The 14,929-nt window shown below is 36.0% G+C and overlaps 1 protein-coding gene across 1 annotated transcript; it reads right to left on the reverse strand.

Moving 5' to 3' along the window:
- On the reverse strand, positions 12,673-14,929 carry LOC104731755 (probable ADP-ribosylation factor GTPase-activating protein AGD8). The gene is made up of 7 exons (XM_010451234.1): positions 14,727-14,929; positions 14,471-14,589; positions 13,827-14,241; positions 13,574-13,729; positions 13,382-13,498; positions 13,099-13,293; positions 12,673-12,994 (listed from the first exon to the last, which is right to left on the reverse strand). Exons 1-7 carry the CDS (start codon positions 14,793-14,795, stop codon positions 12,860-12,862), a joined length of 1,206 nt encoding a protein of 401 aa, XP_010449536.1. The 5' UTR covers positions 14,796-14,929; the 3' UTR covers positions 12,673-12,859.

Below are 14,929 nucleotides of genomic sequence, written 5' to 3' on the forward strand. Positions count from 1 at the left end.
TTAGAAGGAAAATATCAAATAAAATATAAAACTATAGTATTGTCTTTAAAATTATGGTAAACATATAAAAAACATCATTTTAAAGAAAATTTAATGATTTTTGTTAAAAGTTATACATTAGTTTTTGTAAAACATCATAATCTCTTAATTTAAATGCCTAAATAACAAAAATATTTATGTTTGATTTTTATTTGGTTCTAAAAAAATTGGTAAACACAAAATTAAGCGGAATTAAGCGGAAAATAATCAGACTAGACATGCATAATCAGATAATCAATGCTAGGCGAGGATTAGTCATTAATCGAGGCGGAGAAGGTGGGCCTAGCGATTTTGCGGGGCGTAATCGGTGCTAGGCGGAGATTTCTAAAACAGGGGTTGTCTATGGCTTGAAAAATATTTCTCAATGAAAAACGGTAATTATTATTTATTGTTGTTGCATGTGTTTGTGGATGTTTTAATATTTTTGAATACTCAAAATCCAAAGAAAAGAAAGAAGAAAAAAACCAAAGGACATAGTCAGAAAGAGAGAAATAAAAACGGGTAAAAACCTGAAAAAACCGGCATCTATTTTGTATTTGGACGTTTAATACCTTGTATTTTTTTATTGGAAGAAAAATACCTTGTTTATTTAAATTTGCCATAAAAAATATTCGTTTATATAATTATTAGTAGATTCATATTTACGGGTTAACGGACGTTTATAAACGTGACATAACCATGTAAGAGTGTTAAATTTTGACCCCATGTTTCTAAGTAATATATATGATTTGTTTACACTACATAATTAGTTGTATTAATTGTTGTGGTCTGGTGGTAATAATTTTAATACTCTGCTCTAAGGTTCTGGGTTCGACACCCAAGACATACCCTTTTTCAATTTTTTTTTGTTTTCTTTTTCTTTGAGCCACCAGCTCCATTAATAACAACAACAGCTCTGAGTTTCTCTACTTAGGAACAATGGTAAATCGAAAAACAGTCTCTTAGAAAACGAAGCAACACTGGATCGACGAGTTTAAGAAAACTCAAATCAAGAAGCAAATATATATATTAGATTTTAACCCGCGGTACACCGCGGAACAATTATTTTTGTAACTAAGAATAAAATTTCTATTTCTATTTGTTTGTTATATTTATTTGTTTTATTTAGTGTTTGAGATTATATTTGATTTGTTGATTATTAGAAAATAATAAAGAAATTAAATGCATATAAGCTATTATATGTTTGCACAAAACAAAAGAAGCTATTATCTAACTAAGTCATAGTTTTGCTAATAATTTAATTATTTTTCATATAATTTTAGTTAAATAAACTTGATTTGATGTTAAATATTTATAGTGTTAACCAAATAATAAATGAGAAATTAACCCGTATTTAGGATCAAATTAATGATACTTTAAATTTATACTAATGTCCACCATATCACCACATTCTATAATATTTTAATCTTTTTATAAGTTTACATATTCATATTTTAAAAAAGAAATATTAAGTTTATATCTGTATATATTTGAAAATATAAAAGTTTAATGTTTTTTATAGAACTAAATAGTCAAATTAAAGCAGTTGACAATCAAATAATAAATTACCAAATGAATATGATAAATGTAATTAAACAACCATACTTGTAGTTTATAAGAAAAATAAAATAACAATGCTGAGTGAAATACATAAATAAGATTAGAAAACCTGAAAAATTAAGAAAAAAAAGTTTAAAAAAAAAGTTATAGTCAAAAACGAAAATAGAGCATCATTTATATTATCACCATCCTCTTTTTGTCGTCATATCTTTTCTTCATTTTTTCTGATTCATGTTTCCTTCACATAGAATACTACTTTCCTTTTCTGCCCATGATTCATCTCTCTCCAACCTTTTCTCTTTTTCTTCTTATTCAACGGAGAAGCAAGAAGCTTATGGGTCCAAATCTTATAATTATTTCGTTTTTAATAAGAGAAGAGTAAAGGAATTGACAAAATCGAGAAGGCCAAGAAAAATATCGAATGCAAAAACTGAAATAAAAACATAACGTAAGTTTGAGGTCTTTAGTTAAACAAAATCACATTTGCTACATATTAAGAAATCCGAAATGATATATGTGATTGCTATATAAATAAATAAATATAAAGACAACTGAAACAAAATGGACTTTTAAGATTACTAATCAAATGGTACTTTTTAGAAGGTTGGATGAGCCTTCATTTCCCTTATGTAACTGATTTGCAAAGAGCAAAACATTATCCTTTCTGATAGGATCATGATTCTTTGTTTTCTACAACAACAATAAAAAAAGTAAAGTTAGTAAAAAGTTATAAATTCACAATCGTTATAACTTATAACTATATTGATACATACTCTTTTGTTGGCTAGGATCATCTCGAATGTCTGACCAGACTTTTGCGGATATTGGCTTCCACATATGTAACTTTACCTTACTTGAATGAACCTAACGGTTTTTTAAAGTTTAAAGTCACATAGGTAAGCAGCTATTTTTGTTTATAGAACTTTTGGTCGTGGTTTTCCTCTTGGAAATGAAATGGATATATATAGAGGACATATAAGATTAGGTTTAGCTGCCAAACATTTTAGAATAATCTTTGTGAGCAAGCAAAATCTTTTTGAATTAATTATAATTGGCTAGAATTAGAGTGGTTATGGAATTAGATACAAAAATTTATGAAATAAGATACTCCTACATATGAATATATTATGTGAATCGGAATATGCTATTAATTAAGTTTTTTTGCCAATATTGGTTTTAAGAGGGGAAAAACTGGGTTCTCGATTTAGGAAGTTTATTAATTGCTGAAAGAATTATGGAGATTGTAGAGTTTTGTTTTGGAAAAATCGGTTCTATCATTCATATTTGAGAGATTATTGCAAAGTTATAGATATTTTGGAGATTTTATGGCAATAAAACTTTAATGGATATAATTTTTTTTGGAAAAGTCAGAAATATTAGAGATATATTGTTGAGATTTTATGGCAATAAATTTAATGATGTTGGTCGATTTTAGTAATTTTAGTAATTGGGGGTTTGAGCATTTTGTAAGGGATTAAGATTGTAATTTTTTTTTAAATAACTATAACTAAAAGGGCATAACACAAAATGTAATTAAAAAATGTATATATAGATATATATATATATATATATATATATATATATATATATATATNATATATATATATATATATGTGATTAAGAGGCTGATATAATTCACGGTGTCAGGAGAAGAACACAGATTCAAGAAACAATAATTGTTTCCGAAGAATTTGTATCGATTAGGAAGAATGAGATATGTAACAGACAGGTTGTATCTTTGGTCTCTAATGAAGTAAGCATATCTTACTTCTATCAGAGCAAATTTATCTGGATTGTTAGTTCAGAAAGATGGTAACATGATGCATAGGAAGTTGTTGTTCCAAATCAAGTTTGGTAATTCCTCAAAGTTTGGTGATGCTTTGGATGTGTGCAGACAACAATATAGAGGAACAGCTTATTTTTGGTCTTCCATAAAGCACAAGTGGAAATCTAAGCCAATTACAAACAGTTTCAAACTTGGGACAATGTACCAGCAAAAGAGACAGACACAATCTCCTTGTAATCCTGGGAAGTTACATACATTGTGTAAGGTATGAATCAGATTGCTTTTCTAGAAAAACTGAGAAAAACTCTCTGAATTACATTGAAACAAAGTTTGGTTCTTTATAAGAACCTTACAAACATGAACTCCGAAATAGACGCAACTAAACAAACTAAGCTCGTGTCCTACAAACCTGGACTACGACTTATTCAAATTGAACCATTCAAACTTAATAAAACAACCTTAAAGACACGTTTTATTCTTCAATTCTTCCTCTAAACTGGAACCTCTCCCTCCAGTTTACTCCTTCTCACAACACACTCCCATTCTTCTTCTCAGCTTCTCGAACACATTAAGTTTCACAGCCTTAGTCATGATATCAGAAACTTGTTCCTGAGTTACTCAGGCTGAGTAGTAAAGTAATCCATCTTGATGACTCCCTCATTCACCAATTCACGCAAGAAGTGAAATCTTACATGAATGTGTTTGCTCCCACCATGTAGCACCGGATTCTTGGACAGTTTGATGGTGGAACTATTGTCGCATAACAGAACCATACCTTCTCCTTGAGCAGACCCAATTTCCTCAAGTATGTTCCTTAGCCATACTGCATGACACGCCCCATAAGCTGCTGCAACGAACTTTGCTTCAGTGGTAGAAAAAGTCACTATAGGTTGCTTCTTTGATGCCCATGAGACAGCTCCTCCACCAAGCATAAAGACATACCCTGAAGTGCTTTTCCGATCATCAACATCTCCTGCATAATCACTATCCATGAAGCCAACAAGTTCTTGCCCTTCTCCTTGCTTGTACCGAATACCATATTGTGTGGTTCCTTGTACATATCTCAATATCCTCTTTGCAGCTAGCATATGTTGCTTGTTGGGTGTCTCCATGTAACGACTGACCAAATTTACAGAAAATATTAAATCTGGTCTGGTAGCTGTTAAGTATCTCAGACTTCCCACAAGCTGTTTAAATGTTGTGGGATCAACAGCTTCTCCACCTCCCTCTTTTTACAATTTGCTTCCAGGTACTATGGGATTCTTCACGGCATTGCAGCTCTCCATCCCATACTTCACCAACAGTTCTTCAGCGTATTTCTGTTGACTGATAAAGATGCCCCACTCATCTTGAACAACTTCGACACCCAGAAAATACTTCATCTTTCCCAGATCAGTCATGGAGAACTCTCTCATCATCGAACTCTTGAACTCTTCTAGCATTGTAGGTGAATTTCCTATGTAGATAAGATCATCCACATACAAGCTTACTATTAAGATGTTACCTTCTTACCTCTTCAAAAAGAGTGTGTGTTCACAATAGGCTTTCTCAAACTTCTCCTTTAGAAATTAGCTCTCGATCCGACTATACCAAGCTCTTGGTGCTTGTTTGAGCCCGTACAATGCTTTCCTCAGCTTGTATACTTTACTGGATTCCTCTTCGACTACAAACCCCTTTGGCTGTTCCACATAGACCTCTTCATCCAGCTCTCCTTGTAGAAAAGCACTTTTCACATCAAGCTGAAACACTCTCCAATTCTTCTCCGCAGCTAGAGTAAGAATTGATCTGATTGTATCCCATCGAGCAACCGGTGCAAAGACCTCATGAAAATCAACTCCAAACCTCTGATGATACCCTTTAGCCACCAATCTTGCCTTGAATTTATCTACCTCTCCTTTCTCATTGAACTTTGTTTTATACACCCATTTGAATCCGATTACTTTTGCTCCATGAGGTAAATTCATCAGCTCCTAAGTGTTGTTTTCTTCAATGGCTTTGATTTCAGCTTCCATGGCTTTTCTCCAAACGTCTTGCTGCACTGCATCCTCAAAACGATCAGGATCATCAGACGCAATGAACATGGGTAAGATACTGTCATCTTCTTCTGTAACCACAAACCTTGCATTTCCTGTGACATAGTCTTTCATCCACACATGTGCTTGGCGACTTCGTTTTGTTCTGGGAGCTATTGGTGTTTGATCGGGACTGGTTTGTTGAGTCTCCACTTCTCCACCCTCTTCTTCTTCATTTTTTTCTGGTGAACGTGGTGGCTCAGTTGCTTCATTCTCATTTTTTGCACCCACTGTTTCTTCTCTCTCTGTTTCCGTTACTAGCTCATTACTCTGTATCTCATCATCCCAACTCCAACCTCTAGTTTCATCGAAGTGAACATCTCTACTAATCACTATCTTATTCGTCGCAGGATTGTAGAGACGATACGCCTTTGATTCCTTGCTCAAACCAAACATCACACATTTCACACTCTCTCGTCAAGTTTGATCCTACGTTCGTACGACACCAAAGCATAAGCAACACACCCAAAAAAATTTAGATGCCCCACTGATGGTTTGTGTTGGCTCCACATCTCCTCATATGTGATGTCACCTAATGCTGCTGATGGACTTCTGTTCAAGATGTGAACCGCATACTGGACCGCTTCTGCCCAAAATCTCCTTGGTACCGACATTTCCAGTAGCATACACCTTGTCATATTCATGACATTCCTGTTTTTTCTTTCTGCAACCCCGTGTTGCTGTGGTGTATAAGCAGCAGTGAGTTGACGTTTGATTCCACTCTCCTTACAGTAATCCTCAAACATCTTTGAGTTGAATTCTCCACCTCTGTCTGTTCTTAGAGACACCAAAGGCTGTCCCAACTCCCTCTCTGCCCCTGCTTTAAACTTCTTGAAGCACTGCAGAGCTTCCGATTTTGCTGACAAGAGAAATGTCCAGCACTTTCTGCTATAATCATCAATAAAATTGATAATATACCTCTTTCCACTCTCTGACACTGGTGAGATAGGACCACATATGTCGTTGTGAACCAACTGCAGTGGCCATGTTGCTCTCCAATCACTCGTCTTTGGAATTCTGTCACGGTTCTGCTTCCCCTTTAGACAGACATCGCAGGTGGATTCAGCTTCTTCGAGATTTGCAACTGATAGTCCATTCACCATCTCCTTTTCTGCTAATGTCTTTAAACCTCTGTAGTTAAGATGACCAAATCTTTTTTGCCACAGTTGTTCTGTTTTCTCCATCACTTGAAGACACTTGCGTTCTTCCACCTCTCTTCCCATTCTCACTGTGGCATGAACCACGAACATCCTGTTTTTGGTCATGGTTGAGTACATCACCATAGTTATCTGCTCCTTGTGTGCCAGATCTCACATACATCATCTTCAAAGATCACTCTAAGCCCCTTCTGCTGCAATTGTCCCAAGCTGAGCAAATTGTTTCTTAAGCCTGGTACATAGTAGATGGAGGTGATCACTCTGACGGTTCCATTTATCTCCAGTCGCAAGCTTTCCTTTCCTTCTACTATCATTCTTCTATCGTCACCAAGTTTGACATTCTGCCTAAAGGTGCCATCAAACTCACTGAACCACTCCTTTGTCCCACACATATGATTATTGTATCCATAATCTAGGAACCATATCTGTTCCTAATCCTCCATGTCGACATACGACATCAGCACCATGTCTTCCTCTAACTCTGCATAGTTAGCTTCTTTGTCCCATTCTGGACATTCTGACTTGTAATGTCCCTTCTTGTGACATTTGTAGCATTCAACCATCTCCCTTGAGGTGACTCCACGCCCTCTTCCTTGGTAAAAGCCACGACCTCGACCTCGGTTTGGTGAACCGCTTCTACCTCTGCCATAGCTTGGCCTCCATTGAGCTTCCACCTTAAGCGCATGCTCTTCTCCTCTAAGCCTGCTTAAGTTCTGCTCGTGTACCATCATGGAACTTTGCAGTCCATCTACCGTCATCATCTTGATGTCATTGGACTCTTCTATGGCACACACAACATAGGTGAACTTCTCTACCAGAGTTCTTAGGATCTTCTCCACCACCTTCGGATCTGGCATGTCTTCTCCCAAATTTCTCATGTTGTTGGCAACCTCCATCACCCTTGAGAAATAACCGTTGATGGTCTCACCATTCTTCATCTCAAGAACCTCAAACTCTCTGCGCAGCCTCTGCAGTTGTGCGCTTTGAACCCTGTCATTGCCTTGAAACTTCCTCTTCATCGACTCCCACAGATCCTTGGATGTCTCCTTCTTGAGAATTTTCTTGAGGATCGTCTTGTCGATGGACGCAAACAGGTAGTTTTTCATATTGTGGTCTGTAACAGTCTTCTCCGCTATCTCCGTTCTCTGTGGTCCGGTGAGTATCACATTCCTCTCCTGTCGTGGAATTCCAGTCTCAATGATATCCCACTACTCCTTGGATTTGAGCAGATTCTCCATGAGCATCGCCAGTGCTCATAATCTCCATCAAACTTAGGCACGATCAAAGCTTCCTTCTCACTCATTCTCTCTGTGTTTTTTTTTTCTCAGGTTTGTAGCAAGAAAGGCTCTGATACCACTTGTAAGGTATGGATCAAATAGCTTTTCTAGAAAAACTGAAATAAACTCTCTGAATTACATTGAAACAAAGTTCGGTTCTTTATAAGAACCTTACAAACGTGAACTCCGAAATAGACGCAACTAAACAAACTAAGCTCGTGTCCTACAAACCTGGACTACGACTTATTCAAATTGAACCATTCAAACTTAATAAAACAACTTTAAAGACACGTTTTATTCTTCACATTGCAGGTCTGTCCTTGAGGGATGTTTTAGACAGTCATCAAAATATCATGGTCAACATTTCAGCTTCCTGTGAAGCACTTTAGTACGTGCGTTGGAGGCAGGTGCTTACCATTCATGAGAACACTGACTTGCGTGTGAGTGACTTGATGCAGCAGTTTCATTCATATCAGCTTGAGGGCAAGCTGAGTTTTGGGGGCTGTGGTAATGATAAACTCTACGAGAGGGAATGCGAGAGTTGACGTGGCATGATTCATGAGACATGTCCGAGCTGGCACATACATCGGTTTTTTCAGCTTGATGCCTAAGACAAGACAAGCTACATGGGAGACAGGAGAAATGCTCTGCTTCCTTCTTCCAACACAAATACTCTATGTTATTGTCCTTTCGTCTTGTAAAATCTCTGACAATTACTAGAACAAAAAAGGTCAACTTTTCATTACAATTATCTCGTATCGAACAGCGGTTATATAGGAATAAATATTATTTGGAATACATATATGGAAGATTTCTTTATGGATTGTTTCCTTGAAAACTAGTAGTATTACCTAAAGTTGGTTATTATTTTCTGTACCAATTCTACGATTTTGCTGTCTAATTCCATTTATATAAATGTATTTTTCATTTTATTCGTTTGAACATTTGTTTCGAGAATGAAGATTTCCACATATTTTCGACAATTTTTTTTTTTTTAAAGGAATCTCATTTGTTGGTTATTTTCCCCCATCAATTTATAGTTTATAGTTTTTTTTTTTTTTTTTTTTTTTTTTTTTTTTTTTTTTTTTTTTTTTTTTTTTTTTTTTTNAACAAAGTGTTTTAACAAAGAATCAAAAGAAGAGCAGAAAGAAAAAACAAAAACTACAGCCACTAGAACGCCTCACTTCTCACTTGATCATGAAGCCAAGAAGGCCCTCCAAGTGAAAGGTAAGACTTAAACCGACCATCCTTTGTGACACTCGATGCAATTGCCATCGCAACCTTATTAGCAGAACTTGCAACTGAATAGCATCTCCAGGCATCGAACTTAGATAATCCCAGCAAAATCTCAGTTAATACCAAGTGAAACCGTGGCCACCCTGTGGGGTTGTTAATAGCCTCAACCGCCAATGCATTATCCATAACAAACTCCACTTTAGGTATCCGCAAGATCAGAAGCGCCTCTATTGCCCACAGAAAGGTTCGTAGCACCGCAAGAAACCGTGATTCAGAGGCAGTCAGGGCATGCCTAGCATGATATAAAACGTGGCCATGGTGATCTCGCAGAATCCAAGCACCGCCAGACAAGCAAGAACTGTTCCTCCATGATGAACCCACATTACATTTAACAAAACCTATTGGGGGCTTACACCATTTGACCTCTAATTTACCCTGTTGGCCACTTTTGGTTTTCGCTGCATATGATGGTAAAGCCTGAACCGCGTGCCATTGCATCGACTTCACTTTCGCCGTCAAAACCAACTTTTGAAGATCTCCCGTTTTCCCTTGGAATACTAATGTATTGCGATGCTTCCAGATCCCCCATAGCAACCATGGTATCCCTATCCGCACCTCTTCCGGTATCGTGTCATCCAGCATTACAGACCACAAATGCTCCCAGTTTTGATCAACATTATAAGAGGAGAATCCACCACTTGGGGCGGGGATATTAGCCAATTGATAAGCTCAATTTAAATCCTAGAGCTACTCTCTCAAATTAAGAGGTCAATGCAGTACTTAGGGGTCGAATTGCACAAGGACTCAAGATCAAGCACAATGGATTATAAAGTTTTGTAAATTACGCTAAACAAGTTAAATTGAATTAAAATAAAGCAATGCAAATATTTAAATAAAAGTGTTGTGAATTCAGAAAATCAGAAAAGTTAAGCCTAGGGAATTTCTCAGGAAATTATGAAATATTAAATCAGATAAATTAATTAAGGTTCAAGCAAATAAGATCAGATCTAGAACTCTAAACTTTTAGTAAAATAATCAGTTCTCACTGCAATTATATTCTAAATTTAAAACCAGAAAATCCAAATCTCTTTGTAAAATTCTAAGTAATAAATCAACCTTAAGAACAGGTTTAGATAAGTTCACAGAATTATTAATTCAAATCTCTTTGTAAGAAACAATTCTGCTCATGAATGGTTTAATCAGGAAAACAATTATATTCTCATATCAATCAATAATCCTAAGATCTAAATCCAGATGACTAATCAAAGATCTAGCATTAAGAACAACCTATGATGAAGATCTTGAAAGATTAAGAACCCTAAAAATCTCAGATCTAATAAATCATAAAAACCCTATGAAAAACCCTAAACCTAACAGGCAAATTACTCAGACATGTTAAATAAAGCACAAATCATAATTCTGAATAACATGCAATAGATATTAAAAGTAAAGAAAGAGTTTAGAAATTCTTCTCTCAATGNCTGCAATTATATTCTAAATTTAAAACAAGAAAATCCAAATCTCTTTGTAAAATTCTAAGTAATAAATCAACCTTAAGAACAGGTTTAGATAAGTTCACAGAATTATTAATTCAAATCTCTTTGTAAGAAACAATTCTGCTCATGAATGGTTTAATCAGGAAAACAATTATATTCTCATATCAATCAATAATCCTAAGATCTAAATCCAGATGACTAATCAAAGATCTAGCATTAAGAACAACCTATGATGAAGATCTTGAAAGATTAAGAACCCTAAAAATCTCAGATCTAATAAATCATAAAAACCCTATGAAAAACCCTAAACCTAACAGGCAAATTACTCAGACATGTTAAATAAAGCACAAATCATAATTCTGAATAACATGCAATAGATATTAAAAGTAAAGAAAGAGTTTAGAAATTCTTCTCTCAATGAAGTTCAGATCTCTCCCAAAAAGCTCTCAATATCTCTCTCTCAAAAACTGCTAGAAAATAACTTAAGGGTTTTGAAAACCTAAAAACTATATATATATATATGTCCTAAAACACGTCAGGGACTTATGTTGCAATTTTGGAAGACTTTGGGCAACTTTTGTAAAACTTCCAATTTTGGCTCTCTCGTCGGTTTGGACTAGGTGTCGATCGATGCTAAGGCAGTGTCGATCGATGCTCATGCTTTGATCCGAGATTTATGCTCCAAAACGATCCAAATTGCTCCTTTTGCTCCTTTCATGCTAAAAACCTGTAAAGACTCAAAAACAATCTAGAAACAAATGAAAAGACACTAAAAGACTCCTTATATCATGGTTAAAAACCACAAAAACCATGATATATCACCAATGCGAAGGCCTGTCTAGCCACAGGGCATTCAAACAACAGATGACATATTGTCTCTGTATGACAACCACAACTCTGACACCGTAAGGCATCTCCACACCCACATGATGCTAAACGATCCGTAACTGCTAATGCACCCGATAGCATTCGCCACAAAAAGGACTTAATCTTGGGGACTGTTTTCAGCTTCCAAACATGCGCCTTAAGCTCATCCCGTTTAACCAAATTGATTTGGTTATCGAAGCAAACCGAAAAGAGAAAGCCTAACCGTTCGGCGCAATTGATTTGGATAACTGGATTGCGGTTTGGTAGGTTTATTAGAAACCGCAAAATTATATAACCATAACCGGCTAAACCGTTTAACCCTAGTTTAGTTTCTCTCTTCTTTCTTCGACTCTGCCTCATGATGCGATTCTCGAAAAAGAGAATGAAGAACATCAATTCATCCTTCTTTTTTGTGTCTTTTTTTATTTGTTTTGAGTCTTTTTCATTTATTAGGACACTACACTAGAGTTTGAAGGATTGATCATCTTGTTTTAGGACACTACACTAGAGTTTGAAGAATTGATCATTGTATTCATGTATTATGGTTTAAATGACATAAATTTGAAAGTTTATGGTTTAAATGATTTACATTTATAAGTTCATGGTTAAAATGGCCTATATTAAAAAGTTCATGGTTTAAATGACATTTTTTCGAACTAAAACTTTCATCAAAACGATGTCGTTTTGTCAGTAACGGAGTGATTAACGGTAAAGTAACGTCTGTTAGTAGGTCAACTATCGGATTTAACGTCATGTCTTTTTTGGCTTGGTCAACGAAACTTCGTGTTTAAAAAAGCTAATCAACAAAAGTTGATGTTTTAAATGGCCTACAACAAAGTTCATGGTTTAAATGGCCAAAATTTGAAAGTTCATGATTTAAATGACATTTTTCCCAAATTACTTTCAATCATATTAAATATTGAAACAAAAAAAATTATAAAGAAATATGACCCCTGGGGTAGCTAGGATTCTTATATAATATACTAAACTTTCTCTACTCAAAACAAACATGTATTGACAAGGTTGATACTTGAGAGCGAGCTCATCTTCTAGAATGTAGAATCAAGTCACATCGAAGATTTGTTAATTATTATCTTTATGCAAGTGATCGTGTCAGCATCATTTGGTTAATTACAGACAGGTTCTTGATAATATAGTAGTAGGCTTAGTTACGCGACTTTGCTTTTTCTAACACATTTCTGGTTCTCGGTTGAAATTATGGTAAACGAAATAGCTCACACAACATCTTGTAAACTCTTTTATGTTTGTGCATATTCAAAATATTTCCCTTTATTAAATGCAAACGTTTTTACAAGAAGAGTGAACCTCGCCGTAGATACCATCTTTGCTTCTTCATTCCCTTCTCTTCTGACAGTAAACGCTTAATCTGCTATGCAAGAATAGAATCAGGTTCCACTTCCGTCCCATATAGTTCATCCATTAAGGCCCACATATCCTGTTCGGTACTCCTAAGTATGTCTCCATATATGGGGAGAAAATAGATGTGGCATGGCATCACTGTGATCTGTTAGAAACAACCACACAAATACTATGTTTATCAGAACAATCAGGGTTAATTAAAAGATCTAAGAAACCAGATGAAGAGAGATGAATGTGGTAAAAACTTACTTGGTCACACACTTTGTGGACCCAGTCCCGACGGGTGGCAATAGGGATGCCATCAGCATCTTGTGCATGCAATTTCTGCTTTAACTCTGTCACTTCCTTTCGGAGGCCACAAACATCAGCTCCAAGTATTCCCCCAACGAGCTTATCCTTGATTTTGCCGACTTTGCTCAGTGATAACCACATGTCTTTATTCACCTGCCAGCATATGAAATCAAAGAGAGATCACAGGGATATCTAAAAAAGTGTTTGTCATGATAATATGGATGGAGGACAATCTACTTACCTCAAGGGTAGTTTTTGATGGAAGATTATCGGATATATTCTCATCTCCAAAGAACTGAGCAGAAGAAATGGACTTTGCGTTTGAGAACTTCTTTCTTGCTTCAACCGATTCTTCAACCTAGTAATCAAATTAGTTATAGCAGATGACCGAAACTGTTTTGGAGTGTAAAACTAAAACACAAGGCTTACTTACTTGAACAAATAAAGAGCTGGAACTTGATGAAGGCTTTGGTGGAGCAACATGGCTAGGAACTTGTGCATCAGCACCACTTTGTCCTTGAGATCGCAAGTGGACGTTAAAAGAAGAAGCAGGAATAACTTTGTCCGGTTTCTGGTCGTAGAGATTCCCCTGTGGGAACATTTTACCACAAAAAAAAAAAAAGGAAAAATTATAATTTTTAATCTGAACAAGAGAAGAGAAACGTTAACGCAACTAAGAGACTTACCTTAGTAGTAAGCTTCTGTGCACCAAGACCACCAGTTTTTCCTGCCCGTCTAGCACCAATAGTTCTAAGTTTCTTAGACGTACTTGGCACATATGGAGTAGAAGAAGTGGCACTGGTAATTTCGTGTTTAGGAGGAGGTAGCTCTTCCTTGACAGCACAAGAAGAAACCTCATTAGAAGCTTTCGGAACTACAGGAGATGATGGTAGGGCAGCATCAATTTCTTCTGCAGTGACTTTATCAACTCCTGTAGCAAGAATCTGCCTATACAAAGCAGCCGCTCTTGACGTGTACTTAGCCTCTATTTTGCCATCGTCCGTCCATCCATGTTGCTTGAAGAACACCTGAGCGCGGTTGTTGCCACCAAACATCATTGCCCTGAGCTGTTCAGGGCTCCATGAGTCTAAATTCGTTGACCTATACCAAACCGAGAAAAAAATAGAAATACACAGTAGTATTTTAGTGTTTGACAAGTTTCAAAACATTCTCTACTCAAATGGATCGGTAACTTGAATTAGTCTTTAATTTCGATAAAACGAATCCGGTGGTGGTAAAGGAAAAGTCTACACTAACAGAACAACAACAAGTAGCCTCAAAAACAGAAGCAGAATTGGATTTGGATTTAAAGATTAATCCTTTAGTTTACCTGACGAAGCTGATATGAACACCGAGGCTCCGATGAATGGCTGAACAATCGATGCAGAGGAAAATCCCGTATGTAACCGATGCCCATGTTGGATTCTTCGCATTACAATCAAAGCATACCTACGAAATTGGCAATTAAAACGAAAACGAACATTTTTCAAATCGAAGATCTAACTGCCCCGCGCAATACGACTCTCAAAAAACGCATAAAGAAAAAACCCAGAAAATCAATTACAAAAACGAGAAACAATTCTTACCTTGTTCTCAGATTTTGCTTGCAATTTTCTGAAAACTATAGTTTCGTCGGTAAAATTGTGAGAAGCCATCGTAGACGAAATTTAGGGTTTGTTTTGTCAGAGACGAGAGAAACAAAGTATTGATCGATGACAAATCAGGAATTGATAGAGTGTTTGAGATATTTTTACTCTTCGTTCCGTTCGTTGTTGATTCGTTCTTCTAT

Source organism: Camelina sativa, chromosome 12 (genome assembly GCF_000633955.1).
Source record: "Camelina sativa cultivar DH55 chromosome 12, Cs, whole genome shotgun sequence".
In the NCBI taxonomy this organism is placed as follows: domain Eukaryota; kingdom Viridiplantae; phylum Streptophyta; class Magnoliopsida; order Brassicales; family Brassicaceae; genus Camelina; species Camelina sativa.

Coding starts and splice junctions, on each gene's coding strand:
- LOC104731755 (XM_010451234.1), bottom strand. CDS start 14,795: ATGGCTTCTCACAATTTTACCGACGAAACTATAGTTTTCAGAAAATTG. Junction 14,590..14,726: donor AAGCAAAATCTGAGAACAAG/GTAAGAATTGTT, acceptor CCAATTTCGTAG/GTATGCTTTGATTGTAATGC. Junction 14,242..14,470: donor GTTCATATCAGCTTCGTCAG/GTAAACTAAAGG, acceptor GGTTTGGTATAG/GTCAACGAATTTAGACTCAT.